Here is an 18,304-nt window from a genome sequence, read left to right as displayed (position 1 = left end):
CACAGAGTGTTGGAGTTAATGTTGTTTCAGAGGAGAGTTTTATGTTGTGTTTGTTGTTTCCCAATAAGATTATTTTTTGATCTGCACTAAAACACACAACTTCTGCCATCTTCTGTTTAAAAAAACATCCTTGTAATGTGAGTGTTTGTGTTAGCCAGCTGTCAGGGTGCTGATGGCCAGACAAAAGGTTTTAATTGTTTTAAGTTTAACCAGAAAAAAATATGGAGCTAAATTTAATATTTACCCAAGGTGACAAATCGTCAACGTGTTACGCTTCCGGGCACCCAACATGTTTCTAAATGACAAGATCGAAAAAATAAGGAAACATGAGGACCATTTAGAATCAATCCACACATGTTCCTTCATTCTCCTCAAATCGATTCGCGACGGCAGCACCGTCATTCTACTCTATTTCACCCATGTTGTTGAAAACTCAAAACAGATTTTGGCACAAAATGGAGAATCCACTGTGTGATGTAGTTCAAAGTTCAGGCTGGAACTGAAACAACAAAAGTGAAGCATCAGGAACAAACATGAGATTCCACCAACCGTCTGAACAGAGAAACAAACTGCAGAATTTATTTTGCAGGACTTCTCTCTGAGGAGTTTTAGGTTCCTCCTGAGTGCTGTGACCATCTAGTGGCATCTTTGAATATTGCACTGGTGTAAGGAGTGCAGTGAAACCAGCACTCAATCAGTTTTTAACAAAAAATGGAAACATAAAACATCTACACCATCATAACATCTAATCTATTTGCATCAAATCACAGGATAATTATTTGTCTGGTTTTATATTTAGAGTTCATAATGAAATATTTGCCTTTGTATTGGGATTTTTTTTATTAATCATAAATGACTATGACACAGCTGATCTAAGTGTGCCAAAGAGACACATAAACATGAGCTCATATTAGTTCCTATTACAGAGGATCATATTTTTTTGTTTCAAGGTCAACACAGACACATAATTATTGTTATTTTTTACTCCTGTTTTACTGCTGTCTTCAAACTTTACTCATAAAACCAAACCTAATAATAACTGTGTGTTTCTTCAAAGCTGCTGAAAACTGAACAGAAGCTGTAGTGAAAACAAACAGAGGAACAAACTCGCTGATGTACCCTGACCTCAGGCAGCAAGGCGTGATGGCTGTGTTTGCATATGAAAGTAGACTTGGTTCAGTGTCCTGTAAGGGCTGATGAAAAAAGTACAGAGTGACAGAAGGACACACGGCAGATGTATGTATTTTATCTTTCATTTATTTTTACTGTAATTCTGTGTCTTCTTTCTTGCTACCTTTGAATTATTAGCCAGTCAGCTATCTGGTGAACGTGGTTAAATATTTCAGTCAGTGCACATCATCATGTGAAGCTAAGACCAAATCAGCTGATTATATGGGATAATGTTGTCCTCTGAAAGGGGCTCCTGACCACAAAACCTTTGAGAACCTTTTTACTGGACTGAGGAGGCTGAAGGTTTCCCACTGCAGGCAGAACAGACTCTGTTGGAAGGACTAAAGGTGAGACATGAACCATGAATTTGGTGTTTTGTGTTTTCAGACAATCAGATGATGGTTTTATGTGCTTTGACAAAACCATTAATCCTCTGGGTGATGAGCGCTCTGTGTAGTTTATCATGTGTCTGATTTAGGTGGCTGGATCATTTCTGACTTTGTCAGGACGCAGAGCCCTACAGTTCTTAACATAATTATTATTCAATTAAAATGTTTTACACCATTTAGTAACTGCATAATTTATGTTTAGTTGTTCAAACCCTTTACTTGATGGATGAAATTCGGTAGCCAGGGGCAGGAAATTCAGCAAAACATCAGAACAAGGCAGTGTTTAACCAGTTTAACCAGTTTAACCAGTCTAACAGTGTAGGCGTGTCATCAGTACAGTGAGCACCTGTATTCAAAACAATAACAGATACGAGAAAAACAAGGAAGTGAGCTACAGAATACTTTACTTAAATACAGACTCAAACTCCTGAAGCATAAAGTGGTGAAAGTAAGACAAGACCTTAATAGAGAAAGAACAGAATCAGATCTTATCCTAGTGCAGACAGCAAAGAGCTGCAGACAGACAGTGTTCAGGACGATGATGAAAAAGTGAATCTTTGATCTGATTTATATCATGTAAGTTTTTTATGTTTTTTTTTATTGTTTGTTTTCTATTTAATCTCCTCTTTAAAAAGTTTAATCATCACAATGATTATTTGTTGACTCTTTGATTGCCAGACAACACAGCTCACTTTATTTCAGATTTTTTTGAAAAACAATGAAACCTCAATTATAATATAATATAATATAAAATAATATAATGTAATGTAATGTAATATAAAACTATTATTATAATTAAACAGGTATTTGATAGCGATACCTTATTGCTATCAAATATCTCAATAAACAGAAAAAAATAAAATCTGTGTTTTATTCTCACTTTTCTCTTCCATCAGGTGACTGCAGGTTTTTACCAACATGGAAAGATATCACACAAAACCTTGCATTATCTTCACTGCTAAAAGAACAAAAACAGAAGTGATTTCATACATGCAGTAACTCTCTACAACAAACCTGCTCTCTGTTTTGTTAATTTAATTTAACCCTGCAAAGTTTTTCCAGCGTATGTTCCACCTGGAGATTAAAAAAGTGTATATATATAACCCTGCCTTATTCTTTTCCTCACTCCTCAGACCAGACTCTCCTGAGCCTGAGATCAGACCCAGATCTCCACAGGAAGATCGCCCTGACTTTAAAAGAAGGGAACTGACTCCTGATGAGAGGTAAGACTTAACAAAATGTTAAACGTATCTTAACTCCATGAGTAAACAGTGAGAAGGTTTGGTTTAGTCATTTATTTATTTTTAACTTTGTTCACAAAAAGAAGAAAAGACAGTTGGATAAACAAACAGACTAAAGAGAACATTGTGAAGTGCATCAAACTTTTTAGCCTTACTGTAATATTATCACTGTGACTAGCTCCAAGTTTATCCTACTTTTTGTGTCAGCAGGCTAAAAATGTAATTTCTCTGTTCACCAGGATCACTGAGACACCAGATGCGCTTCAACCTGAACCTGGACCCAGCTGTGTGTCTTTGAAGAGTGATCGGTCAAAGATTTTCATCTTTGACTTTAAAGGAACAAAGTCTGCTGCTGCTGAGGAGTAAGACGTTTCACATTTACCTTACAGCTCTGTGGTACACCTGGCCTCAGTCCTGAGATTGAAGAGCTCCATAAGTGAGGCTGCTAATTTAAAAGAAAAATAAATCTATTTTAACAGCCCTGCATCCCCTGCACTGGGCATCACACTGATTATAATTTATGTGATAATCAGCAGGAATGTGTCAGCAGTTAGTTTGACTCTTTTATTTGGTAAATGAGAGTTTCAGTATGATGCAGTTGCCAGTTTTGCGTAGGAAGGTGAAATGATCTGCAGCTGTATGTGTGGTGCTGGATGCCACCATATGAGCTGATGGATTTCTCTAAATATTAAATAATTCTCATAATCATCAACACAACTGATAAAGGACCACAGCAAATCTTTTTTTTTTAACCGTAATATTGACATTACATTTTTCACCAGTGGTCCTTTTTTATATGACCTGCATGAAATAACAAGACAAAATGGATTATAATGTAGTAAGATAGTAAGCGCTATACAAATACAGACCATTTATACAAATACAGACCATAAGATGATCATTTTATTGTTCAGCATCTGGACACTGAACACCACAGATGTAGCCGAGTGTAGGCTGATTCAAAGTGTCATATGATTTTGTTTATGTGTATTATAAGTTTTTATACTCAGAAAAAAAACTTCAGCTGCTGCTGTAAGATGCTCTTCCTTGTATTTTAAAGGCACAAAGGTCAAACTTAAAATGAAACACTTCAACACATCAACACGAATCTGACTTTTTTAATGTGATGATGCAATGTGCAGGAAATATCCATAATATGGTCATTACAAGAAGACTGGTACAGAACCATCACTGACCTGTTAGTTTTGGACTAGTGGAGTTAAATAAATAAGTCTATAAATTGACATAATAGGTTTGTTACAGCACAGTTGTGCTTGTTTTAATCAGGATGATCATCTAACAGTAGAAGAAGAAATCTGTGGCTTGTATTTATGTGCTAAATGGTTCTAATTTCTTCATGATGTCTCCACAGAGCTGATCAGGAGAGTCTGCAGCATCAAACTGATCTGGACTCAGTATTTACAGTTTTTTCTGATTGCTTAAGCACATTTTTTGTAACTATTGGCTAATTTTGCAAAACTCTACACACAAATAAAAAAACCTGTCACCCAATTATCAAAACATTGTAGTTCCCTTGCAAAAGCGAACACAGCTAGATTAACTCTTCACACCTTTGTAAAAATGGTGTTTTCGTATCAAACAGTACACACAAGCCATCATCTACTAAGCACACAATGCGCCAACTGCACACTGATGGTATGAATACAAAACACATCTGGCTTTCGCTTTCTCTGTGTACAGATGTCAATTTGAGGTCACACCTTTGTCATAGTGTCATGTAAACATACAAGGATCCAAACGTCAAGTATTGGTGTTTATTCACACTCATCAAAACCAAGACAAAGTCAGAACACAAAATAGGAATGCCACAAATAAAAGGGAAAAAAAAGACAATCAGCCTACATCATGTCGTCTTTCTGGGTCCGGCCACAAAATTTCGTCCACATCGCATGCGACATCCTCCAGTCCAAGGCACCGGGGAAAATATCTCCTTGCATGCCGTATGGGTTTGGGTTTAGGCATTCGGAAAAAACTGTAAGCAATCAGAAAAAACTGTAATTATGATTGAGAAGAATAATACATGCTCTCGATTCAATTAAGTACTCAGATTCAAAGTGTAATTACAGTTTTTTCTGAATGCGTAAACCCTAACTGTGATTCCTGTAGCACAATCTCTAAAACTATTCAGACTTATAGCAAAACCACTCACTGAGTTTGCAAAACTAAAAGCACAAAAACTGCTTTGCACTCAGTTTGCAATTTTGTAACACACACTTTGCAAAACTGTAGGCACAATTCACTGCACAACACTCAATTACCAAATTTCCAACACACTCCTAGCAAAAGTATACACATGTATGGCTATCATTAACACTAATTTGCCAACTGTCTGGCACACTTTCACATGTCAAAACTTTCTTAGATAATTCGTTCACTTTGCAATCAGCCTAAGCACTATAATACAGGTAAGCTGTGTGTGCGGAGTACAATGGAGCGAGCAGAAAGAGTGAGAAGTAGAGGAGGCCGAGGAAGAGGACGTGGAGGTGAAGAAGTAGGATGAAGAGGACGACAAGGACAAGGAGGAGCAAGAGGAAGACGAGGAGGGGGGAGAGGAAGATGAGGAGGGGGGAGAGGAAGGGTAGGAAGAGTAAGAAATAGAATTGCTGATGACATCAGAGCTACAATAGTGGACCATGTCATCAACCGTGGAATGACCCTGAGGGAAGCTGGCCAACGGGTCCAGCCTAAACTGAGCCGCTACACTGTAGCAAGTACCATAAGGACATCTTGAAATGAGAATCGGTTAGTACAGTCACTTTGCACAAAGATTTGTAGCACTGCCATTTGCCAATGAGAAACACACCAATACCATTGATGTAAAAATACTGAAATTGTTACTTTACAGAATTGCTAGATGACCAGATGCTGGGGGCAGAGGAAGCATGTTCACTGCAGACCAAGTAACCCATATAGTCATTATGGCGATTGCAAATAATCCTATACTTGGAAATAAACACTTGTGTTTGTTTTGATGTGTTTGAATAAACACCAGTACTTGAAGTTTGGATCCCTCTATGCTTATGGATCTCTGACAGAAGTATGAGCTCAAACTGACATAGCCTACCTTGTGCACAGAGAAAGCAAAAGCCAGATGTGTTTTGTATTCATACCATCAGTGTGCAGTTGGCGCATTGTGTGCTTAGTAGATGATGGCTTGTGTGTACTGTTTGATACGGAAACACCATTTTTACGAAGGTGTGAAGAGTTAATCTAGCTGTGTTTGCTTTTGCAAGAGAACTACAATGTTTTGATGATTAGGTGACAGGTTTTCTTATTTGTGTGAAGAGTTTTGCAAAATTAACCAATAGTTACAAAAAATGTGCTTAAGCAATCAGAAAAAACTGTAAATAAATATTGATTTAATTGGGATGTTTGCTGTCATAGCCTCCTGAGAATCGAGAAAAAAATACTCTTCTCATTGAACTTTTTAATGTTTTCCTTCCTCTTTGGAGCTAAAAGAGGCCACCCAAACACATGAAATATCAGTGGAAAGCCCAGGATGTCTTCTATTTAGTAAATGAGTACCTTAGTACACAAGGTACCTCAAAAAGTCAAAAGACTAACTTCTCTCTTCCAGTTTTTTTTTGCAGATATTATCAAAATGTTTCTAAAAATGTTATCCACAGCATCAAGTGACTTCATCCTCAAAAACGAGTGGACGCTGCATGCAGGACTCAGTAGCTCTATTGAGGCTGGAAATAACCGAAGCTACAAAACAAAAACAATAACAGGAACAACTTGACTGGCCAACGGGTCCAGCCTAACTCGAGCCGCTACACTGTAGCAAGCATCATAAGGACATTTTGAAATGAGAATCAGTTAGTACAGTCACTTACAGTTTTTTCTGAATGCTTAAACCCTAACTGTGATTCCTGTAGCACAATCTCTAAAACTATTCAGACTTATAGCAAAACCACTCACTGAGTTTGCAAAACTAAAAGCACAAAAACTGCTTTGCACTCAGTTTGCAATTTTGTAACACACACTTTGCAAAACTGTAGGCACAATTCACTGCACAACACTCAATTACCAAATTTCCAACACACTCCTAGCAAAAGTATACACATGTATGGATATCATTAACACTAATTTGCCAACTGTCTGGCACACTTTCACATGTGAAAACTTTCTTAGATAATTAGTTCACTTTGCAATCAGCCTAAGCACTATAATACAGGTAAGCTGTGTGTGTGGAGTACAATGGAGGGAGCAGAAAGAGTGAGAAGTAGAGGAGGCCGAGGAAGAGGACGTGGAGGTGAAGAAGTAGGATGAAGAGGACGACAAGGACAAGGAGGAGCAAGAGGAAGATGAGGAGGGGGGAGAGGAAGATGAGGAGGGGGGAGAGGAAGGGTAGGAAGAGTAAGAAATAGAATTGCTGATGACATCAGAGCTACAATAGTGGACCATGTAATGACCCTGAGGGTAGCTGGCCAACGGGTCCAGCCTAACTCGAGCCGCTACACTGTAGCAAGTACCATAAGGACATCTTGAAATGAGAATCGGTGAGTACAGTCACTCCGCACAAAGATTTGTAGCACTGCCATATGCCAATGAGAAACACACCAATACCATTGATGTAAAAATACTGAAATTGTTACTTTACAGAATTGCTAGATGACCAGATGCTGGGGCAGAGGAAGCATGTTCACTGCAGACCAAGTAACCCATATAGTCACTATGGCGATTGCAAATAATCCTATACTTGGAAATAAACACTTGTGTTTGTTTTGATGTGTTTGAATAAACAGCAGTACTTGAAGTTTGGATCCCTCTATGCTTATGGATCTATGACAGAAGTATGAGCTCAAACTGACATAGCCTACCTTGTGCACAGAGAAGGCAAAAGCCAGATGTGTTTTGTATTCATACCATCAGTGTGCAGTTGGCGCATTGTGTGCTTAGTAGATGATGGCTTGTGTGTACTGTTTGATACGGAAACACCATTTTTACGAAGGTGTGAAGAGTTAATCTAGCTGTGTTTGCTTTTGCAAGAGAACTACAATGTTTTGATGATTGGGTGACAGGTTTTCTTATTTGTGTGAAGAGTTTTGCAAAATTAGCCAATAGTTACAAAAAATGTGCTTAAGCAATCAGAAAAAACTGTAAGTGCTTAAGCAATCAGAAAAAACTGTAATACCAAACAGGCTAACAGAGATTACATGCACCAAGAGGGAGGGGGCAACAACGAGCAGAGTGAAACACAGACAATATATACACAGGAATACAAGCTGGACACACGTTCTCTCAATGAACTCACCACACACTTAGACAGCTGAATTTGAACACACAATATCCTCATCACATTTACATGATGATGAATGACCCACAAAGACTTTCCCTCCTGCTCCGTTATTCCCACTGACACTTCTGGTGGAAACGTCTCATAAACAACAGGAGAAAGACTCGGACTGAGTTTAGAGGTTGCTGAAATGCTGCTGCAAAAAAGTATGAAACCAATACAGAATATATAATCATGAAAACAAGAATAATCGAAAGTACAAAACCAGAAAAAAAAACCAAACATCCCAAAACTCCAAACGCTGTGTCCAAAATACATCATCCTGGTCACAAAGAGCCGGGCCCAGCGTATCCAAACAAAGCCGTGGAAAACAAGTCCCCCTCCATGGAGCTTTTCTAAACACAGGAGACAACGCACGCTCGACGTCGCTTATCAGCCAAACCACGCCACCAGTAAAGCCTGAGCTTTACCTGAAAACCTCCTCTTCTCCCTCTCCTTCTCTGTGGTCTAGAGGAACCACCGAAATCCCCTGACAAGGATCCAGTTAATGGAGAAGGGTGAAAAATGCCAGAGGATGACGAGACATCGTGAGGCATCATAGAGGATCGGATGGATTGCAAAGCCAGGCGATCATACACCAGGGCAGCAAATACATCATTAAAACTGAATGAGAACAGTAGAGCAGAAAAAAATAACACAACAGTAGTAGAGCGCGACAAACTGCACCCTGCAGCGGGAGAGCCAAACACAGGCGCCATCATACCGGAAGTTTTAGTTTTAGTTCACCTGGTTGAGAAACTGTAACACTTTTGTTTCATTGTCCCCCTCCGTACCAGATTCATTGTCACCCCTTGCCAATGTTTTGGGTCAGATTGGGTTCCCAGACTTATTCTCAGTCTGGAGCTTACTGTGTGCCTTCATGCCAATAAATGCAGAACTACTGTAAGCTTTGAAACAGGATTTTGGTGCCAAATAAAAGTGAAGTAAATATTTGTTATTTCATGCAGAGCTGATACAGTCATGTGAAAAGTTAGAATTCTTCATAAAGCGATTCCTCTTAAGTTATTCAATTCCTGTGCACTGTGTGCACACAGATTTTTATATATTATTTTGACCTTTTTACATGTCTAATACTCACTGTCAGGTTGTATTTAGGTAATTTAAGAACCTGGTACGGACCAGATGATTTTTTTTTTTTAAATTGTGCTTTGATACATAAAACCCTAGAACCGTAGAAAGTGTATATCTGTTTTGACTTTATTAAGAGATAAAATAAAACACAAGGTTATTTCTCTAGAAAAGATGAATCAGAGAACATAAAGGCCACGTCTGCACACTAAAAGATAACGTGCTCATTTCAGTGTGGAGCCTCAAGGAGTCCAGTGGATGAGACCAGGTCTAATGAAATGTAAGTATTTTTGATTTATGAGCTGCATTCAACAATCTTGTACTGTTCTACATTTTTTGTCACGGTTCCTTTTAGATTTCTGTGATCTGACGCTGGATCCAAACACAGCACACAGAAACCTCAAACTGTCTGATGACAACAAGGAGGTGACACATGTGGAAGAAGATCAGCTGTATCCTCATCATGATCTTAGCTTTGATCACTGGCTTCAGCTGCTGTGTACTAACAGTCTGACTGGTCGCTGTTACTGGGAGGTCGAGTGGAGAGGAGAGGTTCATGTTGCTGTAGTTTATGGAGGAATCAGACGGAAAGGAGAAGAGGATGAAAGCAGGTTTGGAAGGACTCATCAATCCTGGAGTCTCTACTGCAGTGATGATAAGGGTTACTATGCTAGTCACAAATTTGATTTAAGAGCCATCCCTCTTCTCCCCTCAGCTCTTTCTCACAAAGTAGCAGTGTATGTGGACTGTTCTGCAGGAACTGTGTCCTTCTACAGTGTCTCCTCTGATAAACTGATCCACCTGCACACCTTCAACACCACCTTCACTGAACCTGTATATGCTGGGTTTAGAGTGAAGCCTGACTCTAGTATCCACCTCTGTGCTGACTCACAATAATGAACTTACTGTGCAGAGAAATATTCTCACATTGGTGTTTCACACTTTTCCTCACTTAGTATATCAGGTAACTGTCTCGTACATATATTCGTTTGTTTTTCAGTCCAGAGATGTTGGATAAGACTGATTCTCCTGAAATTTTTTTTAATCATCTTATTGTCTTTGGTGCCTTTTTTAAGAGCAGATATCAGTTGTTACTTATATACTGCAGTTTAAATACCCACAGGACTTTTAGTGCTGAGGAAAGAGGAACTGTATTTTTAAATCTGTTGCATTATACACATTTTAATCATGCTTAGACTGATGGATGAAATCTTTGGAACATATAATTTAGACATTTTAAACGTTGTTGGTTAGACTTTGTGATGATGAGAGCTGCAGGCTCTAAATATTTTGTGTTTAGGCGTCTTTAATTTTTTACATTGCATAACTATACATTTGTGTCTCTCTCTTGTTATGCAAATTAAGTAACATTTCACTACAATTAGTTCCTGGAGAAAAGCAATATCACCACTATGTGACCAGTTTTCACAACAACTGATCTGGATGGTTCTGGATCCATTTATTAGTCTGTGTTGATCCAAATGTAGCTTCTAGTACTGCTGATACAAGAAGAGCAGCTTATGGCTAACTGGACGCTGTGGAGACGTCTCTCTTCAGTTCATAATCAATAAAAACAGTCTGACTTATAGATGACCTCCAGTCTGTGTTTCTTGACTGAACAGAAACAGTTTTACAGGCTCAGATCTGGTTTTTATTCCGTGTTAAAACAGACTCATGAATTGTAACAGAAACGGAAAAGTGAAGACAAAAGATTCAAGATGAAAACAGTTGGATTTTTTCTTCTTGACTTCTTGCATATTCTGTCAGTGTGTGTTTACTTCTCCCGTGTATATATGTGTGTAGTATACACACCAAGTGTTATTAAAGTTAGGTTAATTAACAAACTTGATTTATTTAATTTACAAACTTGTATAGAGTAAGTTGCGATTCTGTTAAAGTGATTTAATCCTATAGTTTCAGTAGAGCTTGTTTTGGTTGAGTAGATTTATCAGATGTACTTAAAATTTCTCTTTCAAGTTAAATGTATCATACATTTTATATTTCACTAACCCAGTTGTGTGGAACCAGTTAATATAACTGGGTGGAGTAAATACAACATTTTATTTCTTAGAGTGTATTTAAAAGTGACTGTTTGGATTCATTTAACTAAAATAATTAAAATCTGTAAATAAATGAAAAAATGCATCTTTGAAAATGAGAGTAGGATAAAAAAATAATCTGAAAAGGTGAGGATTGAAGAAAGAGAAAAGTACACAGGAGTATTTTAATTTGATTGGGTCCAGTGAGCTCACAGCGCCTCCAGCAGGTGGATTCCAGTACTGTTTGTTTTTTAAGCTGTAAACAGTTTCCTTCTCTGCTGTCAGTGTCTGTTTGGAGCCGAGTTACTAAAGAGGTCTTTTATTTGAGCCAGTTTAAATGGTTTAAATTTGAAATATCTGTTTGTCTCCTCCAGCAATTTCCTAATGTTGTAAACCTGCTCAACATTTGGCAATAAAACCCTTCTGATTCTTACTAACGGGACCTAAACACAACTCAGCTGAAAAGAAAACACAAAAGCGCACCACCTGGTGGCCAGAGGTGGAAACACAAATGAAAGCAAAGCACACATACACAGCTCCTTCAAGTTTGGTGAAGTGTGCAGCTCTCTGAACACATGAGGCAAAGTTCGTGTCACAGCCACTGCTGCAGCAGCAACAAAGTGAGCCACAAAAGAGAAGAGCTGTTTCTCAACATCAAATACTCCAAGTTTGTTCTTCCTTAGCTGCTAACTTGCAAACTTGGCAAATTAACTTAAGCGCCCAGACTTCTGAGCATGGGAGGACACACACACACATTTCGACTGTGATTAATATATAAAAGGGAAATTATTAGAGGTTTCATAAATAAAAATATATATTACTGATTTATTTTATTGTTTTTTTGAAGTGGAAATGTGGAGTTAACAGTTGTTTGTAGACAAAACTCTTATGGCTTATATACAGTCTACTAAATGACTTGTGTAGATGAGTTAGCGAAATTCTACTTCAGAATTGGTATTTATTAAATGTATTTCTCTTTTAGCACATAGACAGTGTGGTGAGAGTTATAAGGCCATGTGGTGGTGCAGAAAGCTGCATCTGGTCAGAAGGGAACAAACACACAAACTTGTTGGCTGGATTTGTATAAAATGAAATGTCTGGCAATGAACAGAAGCAAGGATATCGATGTTTACACCCTTGTGCAATGAAGAGGATGCATGTTGTATCACAAGACACGATAAGACAGCTGATTGTTTTGTTTCACTGAGGCATTTTGTGAGGGTATAGCTGCTGTGGCATTTGTCTGGCTGGAAACAACAACTGTAATCTCCACATTTCGACTTTTCTCAAAATACTATTTTGAGGTAAAACTCCTTCCTTGACAGATCCCAGCAGGAAACTGAAGTGAGTCGAGTCAAAGAGCTTCAGGAGAAGCTGGAGCAGGAGATCGCTGAGCTGAAGAGGAAAGACGGCGAGCTGGAGCAGCTCTCACACACAGAGGATCACAACCAGTTTCTACACAACTACCCCTCACTGTCAGCACTCAGTGAGTCTACACACTCATCCAGCATCAATATTCGTCCTCTGAGCTACTTTGAGGATGTGACAGCAGCTGTGTCAGAGACCAGTGATAAACTACAGGACATTCTGAGAGAGGAATGGACAAACATCTCACTGACAGTCACTGAAGAGGATGTTTTACTGTCACCAGCAGAGCCAAAGACCAGAGCTGGATTCTTAAAATATTCACATGAAATCACACTGGATCCAAACACAGCAAACACACATCTGTTATTATCTGAGGGGAACAGAAAAGTAACAAGAATGAAACAACAACAGTCTTATTCTGATCATCCAGACAGATTCACTGTATGGTATCAGGTCCTGAGTAGAGAGAGTCTGACTGGACGTTGTTACTGGGAGGTGGAGTGGAGAGGGGGAGGAGTTCGTGTAGCAGTCGCATACAAGAATATCAGCAGAACAGGGTTGGGCGATGAATGTGGATTTGGAAACAATGACAAATCTTGGGCATTATATTGGGTCACAGGAAGTTTTAAATTTCGACACAACAAAGTCCAAACTGTCCTCTCAGGTCCTCGGTCCTCCAGAGTAGGAGTGTACCTGGATCACAGAGCAGGTATTCTGTCTTTCTACAGCGTCTCTGAAACCATGACTCTCCTCCACAGAGTCCAGACCACATTCACTCAGCCGCTCTATGCTGGACTTTTTCTTTATGGACTTGGATCCACTGCAGAGTTGATTAAAGTCAAATAGAGAAGACAGGTTCATGTTGATCCCTGACCATTATATGTACTTGTGTAGTTTCTAAATGAGGCTTTACATTTTAGAAGCTGAGAAGTTCAGTGGTCCATTGATGTGTGAAAATAATATTGCACTGATTCAAACTGTACTTACATTTATATACCTTACATCAATATAAATCTGAATTTGTTCTTATGGCTGATAATCATGTGAGTTTAAATGATACTACTCTTCATATTCAGCATGTTTGAAATCTGTCATCAGTCTGGTTAGTGCTTTTATTCTGTAGTTGCTGTAGTGGGTTGTCAAATGCAACAATATATTGGAGCTGCAGTGATTCATCAGTTAGTCAATGATTAGAGAATTGATTGTTTTATCATTATTTTAGTCACATTTAAAGCTGGTTCCAGTTTCTGAAATGTGAAGATTGTTGGTTTTCTTGATCATATATGACTGTAAACTTAATGTCTTTGAGGTTTGAACTTTTAAAATGTAACGAAATTTAAATACTTAATGTTTGACATTTAATATTATTTTTCATATGAAAACTTTGATCACACTCGATCGTTTATACATTGAAATATAAACACTAAATGATTCAGGCCTGTATATTGTGGAAGATAGACATGTTTCTTGCCCTGAGCTGTGTCTGGCAGGCAGAGCGTCTCCACAAATCTGAAGCTTCTGATTTGGAGAAAATGAGCTGAGGGAGACACCTGGTGGACAAACACAGACATGACAGGAAGAAAGACTAAAGTGCAGAGTGGAGACAAACAGCTGGAAATACTTGTTGGAAAGGATTGTCATGCTTCAGAAAAACACACAGCACACACTCTAACAGTCCTTTATTTGCACTGAAGGAGACACGTGAAGAAACCAAATCACACAATAATGAAGTGAACACATTTATAGTCAGTGTTCAAGATGATGGATAGAAATGAAAATCATGGAGCATTTATGCATTTTTACGTCTGTGTCACAGAAACTGTTCAGCTATTCTCTGTTTATTAGTCTATTTATCAGGAACCTCTGTTGATTTTATATGTAAAGCATTTTTCCTCTATCACTGAACCTTTTAAGGGTTTTGTCATAGTAGTTTTGGGGAGTTTTTAATTAGATTTACAGCTTCAGAATAACTTTGTGATGTCAGATTAGAAAGTCTCTGTCCAACCCTGGTGTTTGATCAGATGTTTGATCCCTGCAGGGATCCCTTCCGTGGACTCTGTATCTCCTGAATCAGATAACTCCGCTACTGTGTGTTTGTATCTGAACTCTAAAGACATTATTCAGATATTTTTTGTACTGGAATTGAGTTAGATTTTTACTGATGTATGGTTCGTTGTAAAAAGTGGATCTACCAACAGTTTAATTCTTTGAACAAAGGTTCTTTACAGTAAAGTGAGGCAGGAGATGTGCTTCCAAGATTTATTATTCAGACAGAGAAAGCAACTTTAACAAAAAACAAAACTACAAATTCAACCATACAGGGAAGAGGACTTCAGGACTGAGGTTTACCAGCAGGTGAGAATGGTCAATACAAGGGGAAGGCGGATCCATCAAATAAACAAACAAAAAATAATAGATCAACTCAGGCGCTTTTGAACGTGCACTCAATCGTGAAGGGAATCCGGTCCTGGATCAGTCTGGGGTGCTACTGAAACAGGGAAGAATGATTAGATGATGTTTGCTGGCTGACAAAAGCAGCATTCACTGACACCACAACCCTGAACCCGCTGCTCCTCCCCTGCAGCCACAAACCACACCCCGCCACAAATACCTCGAACTTTACATGAACAAAATCGTGCAACAACAACGCATAAACCTCACAACTTTTCAAGACACACAAATTTAAACAATGCTTCATCAAAGAAAAGCAATACACAATTAACCCCACCTCAAACAGGTGCACACACACTCACTTTAAATTATTAAGGCTCCATTTAAGACATCGAACATGGTCACTGCTCAAGTGACAGAACTGCACAAAACCACACTGAATGTAGAGGACACAAACCAATGCACACGGCAGCAAAAAGAACTACAGCAACACAACCGAGAACAAACGAGAAGCACAAAACAGGAAAACAAACTGAGAACAAAACAGCAGGATATCCCTCAGCAGCAGCTACAATATCTTCAGACTGACAAACTGCATTTAGCAGAACAACAATTTAAATTCAAAGAACAGGAAACTGCAGTTTATACAAACCGGGTCCACTAAACTACTCCACCTGAACAGGAGAGGAGCGCTTCCTGAACCGGTGTTTGTCAAAACGTCAGACATTGTCAGATTGGCCGAAAACGGCGTTCACGCCGCCGTCGCTCCAGTACAGCTGAGCAGACTGCAACCGTGGGAGAGAGTGACTGTGTTTCACACGCTCAGCTCGAGCTTTCTGACTTCATGACAGATCTACCACTGTGAGTAACACTGTTTCGTCTTCCGTGGACTCTGTATCTCCTACATCACATAACTCTGTTACTGTGTGTTTGAACTCTACAGACATTATTCAGAGTGACCCCTCGGTGTCAAGTTATTCACCGGTTGTCCTCGTTAGTGATCTTTGTGTTCCTGAGCCGTCAGACTCTGGTAATGCTCGCAGTGTTTTCTCTGAGTTAGCCAATAAGGATTTTCCAGCTGTTGAGCTGAACAAAGGACTGTTATTCCACCCCAGACTCACCTACACGCTGTTACTGGCACTGTATCCCCGCTGGACTGTTTTACTCCTCAGCCTGTTGATTCTGAGGTTTCCCAGCCTGAGCCCAGCCACACACCATCAACAGCTGTAAATAAAACAGTGCGTGCTGAGGAGCACAAACAGTCGAAGACTTTGTCCTGTAGCCGATGCTCCTTCTAGTGACTGGTTTGTGTTCCAACCTGTTTTGTCTTTTCACATTTCCGGTGTTGCCCAGCCAGCCCTGGACACAGTAAAACTTCTGCATCTGAGACTTCCTGTGTTGGTCCGACAGTTTCCCAGTCTGTGATCTTTTCTGCGCCTCAGCTGGTAAACGTAAATGGTAACAGAGCGCAACCTGCCACAGTTAAACTGGCTAAAATGCTTGAACGTAGCACAAACTTTGTTGGTTCCTGTTTACACCTCAGCTTCTTCTTATTTTATATATATGGCCTGGTCATGGGGAACGAGACAGAGCACAGGAAATATTCGTTTTTGTTTTTTGGCTTTTTTTTATTTCTCCAAATGATCTCGGAAAAGCACAGTTTTAAGCACAGTGTTTTAGTTTATGTGGTTTTGAGTGAAAACATTTAAGTTTAACGTTAAACCCAGGAAGAGTTCCCACTTTGGGTTCCAGTTTAAGCAGATTATTAAAGTAGATCTAATTTTAACAACTTCACGGCACCTGTTGAACTGTCACTAACCCAAAACCAGCGACAGCTCTAATCCTGCTCCACAGGCTCAGCCTAAAACACCTGTAACTTTCAAGGTCTGAGATAACAATAAATATCAAACTATCACAGTGTATTAATAATTAATATTCATAATATATGTGTAATACTATTTTTATTATTATTTGATTTGATTTTCCTGTTTGCAGCAAACAATTTTACAAGCAGAGCTGCTGTCAGTCCACAGTAGAGGCCGATCCTTCCTCGTCTCTCTACTGCAGAGACACAAACACATCTGGGTAAAATCAATTACACTCACAAAACATCAGAATAAGAGAAAAAAAACTGTTAGGAGCAGGTTATGTTCAGAGTTTTACTTTTAAATTCACATTTTCTCTCTGAGTCTCTGAGTTTTAGAACAAAACCATTTGAATTGAAACATCAAACTCAAAATGTCCTAATAAGCTTTCAAACAGAAAGTGTCTGACTGTTTTCTTTGGTCTGTTTTACTCTAAATTCACATTTATATGAAACATTTCTGCTGATCTACACAGACCAACAGTCAGCAGAGTCAGTATCAAATATCAGAAAGTGATTATTACCAGTCTACTTTCATAAGTCACCAGTATCCTCTAAACGTCATGTTGCCTCCTGTCATTCAGAGGTGTGTGCTGAGCTGGAGCAGCAATAATGTAGAAACTATGAAACAGAAGAAACTGCAGCGCACAGGAAACATTTATGACACGTTGAGTTATGATTACAAGTGTGTGAGTCAGTGTTGTGTTTCACTTCTTAAGACTCAAACACTGCTGTGTTTTGCTTTTAAAATGTACATTTATAAATCCATAAAATATGTTTACATGTACTATTATTAATTATTTTTTTAAATAGATGAATAGAAAAATAACATTTGTTCATAACACAATTTCAACTTATCAATCAAAACATTAAAGCTTCAAGTACAAAGTTTAAGTCTCTAAATGAATCCTGAGGGTCTGAACTCACAGCTACACTCTGAGAGTTTGTATGAGATCAGAGAATAAAGCAGCAGATCACTGTGGATCGAAGAACACAAACACCACTGATTCTGTAAGAAAAGAAAAGCATCACCTCCTGTTCTACGCTACAGCGTAATCAGAGCTTATCATACATAATCATCATCATAAAATCAACGTGAATACTTCATTACAAACTGCCATTCAGTAAAAAACTGAATGGCAGGAAATGAAATAAAGCTAAACATCTCAAATCAGCTTCACGTTGCTGTGAGGTCGATGGTTTCATTGTGTTTCATTATCAGCGACAGTCTGTTTACCTTCAAAATAATGTAAACTTGAAAAACTGTTTCCTTCATCCACTTTATGATTATAGTCATGAATGAACAGACTTGCATGAAGTTCATGATTTCTTGGATCACGTCTCATTATTTTGTCCATCATGTGTTGTCCTCGGGATTCCCATATACTTGTTTAACATTCACCTCGAGACCATTTGTGGCCTGAGGACAACACAAGGGTGACAGTGAACTCCAA

General features: G+C 38.7%; 3 protein-coding genes across 3 annotated transcripts in view; 2 read left to right on the top strand and 1 right to left on the bottom strand.

Moving 5' to 3' along the window:
• Nucleotides 1-18,304, bottom strand: part of LOC147334921 (E3 SUMO-protein ligase ZBED1-like) — a 144,913-nt gene that overhangs the window by 54,830 nt on the left and 71,779 nt on the right. The window lies entirely within an intron of this gene.
• LOC147334926 (stonustoxin subunit alpha-like) lies at nt 2,550-10,765 on the top strand. The gene is made up of 5 exons (XM_086287765.1): nt 2,550-2,554; nt 2,693-2,782; nt 3,040-3,162; nt 9,422-9,468; nt 9,544-10,765. The coding sequence occupies exons 1-5, from the start codon at nt 2,550-2,552 to the stop codon at nt 10,083-10,085; spliced, it is 807 nt and encodes a 268-aa protein (XP_086143891.1). The 3' UTR covers nt 10,086-10,765.
• LOC147334925 (tripartite motif-containing protein 16-like) lies at nt 11,803-13,441 on the top strand. The gene is made up of 2 exons (XM_086287763.1): nt 11,803-11,894; nt 12,553-13,441. The coding sequence occupies exons 1-2, from the start codon at nt 11,803-11,805 to the stop codon at nt 13,439-13,441; spliced, it is 981 nt and encodes a 326-aa protein (XP_086143889.1).

This window comes from Aulonocara sp. 'chitande type north' Nkhata Bay, linkage group LG3 (assembly GCF_057382095.1).
Source record: "Aulonocara sp. 'chitande type north' Nkhata Bay isolate Kocher_YH1m ecotype deep benthic linkage group LG3, A_spYH_male_GT1.1, whole genome shotgun sequence".
NCBI classification, from domain to species: domain Eukaryota; kingdom Metazoa; phylum Chordata; class Actinopteri; order Cichliformes; family Cichlidae; genus Aulonocara; species Aulonocara sp. 'chitande type north' Nkhata Bay.
This window is presented reverse-complemented; position numbering and strand designations above follow the sequence as displayed.

What these genes read in the sequence shown, in the direction of transcription:
- LOC147334926 (XM_086287765.1), top strand. An exon ending in GAACTGACTCCTGATGAGAG is followed by an intron (nt 2,783 to 3,039) that starts GTAAGACTTAAC and finishes TCTGTTCACCAG; the next exon opens with GATCACTGAGACACCAGATG. An exon ending in AAGTCTGCTGCTGCTGAGGA is followed by an intron (nt 3,163 to 9,421) that starts GTAAGACGTTTC and finishes TGCTCATTTCAG; the next exon opens with TGTGGAGCCTCAAGGAGTCC.
- LOC147334925 (XM_086287763.1), top strand. Translation starts at nt 11,803, where the DNA reads ATGAGGCAAAGTTCGTGTCACAGCCACTGCTGCAGCAGCAACAAAGTG. An exon ending in CTCAACATCAAATACTCCAA is followed by an intron (nt 11,895 to 12,552) that starts GTTTGTTCTTCC and finishes CTTCCTTGACAG; the next exon opens with ATCCCAGCAGGAAACTGAAG.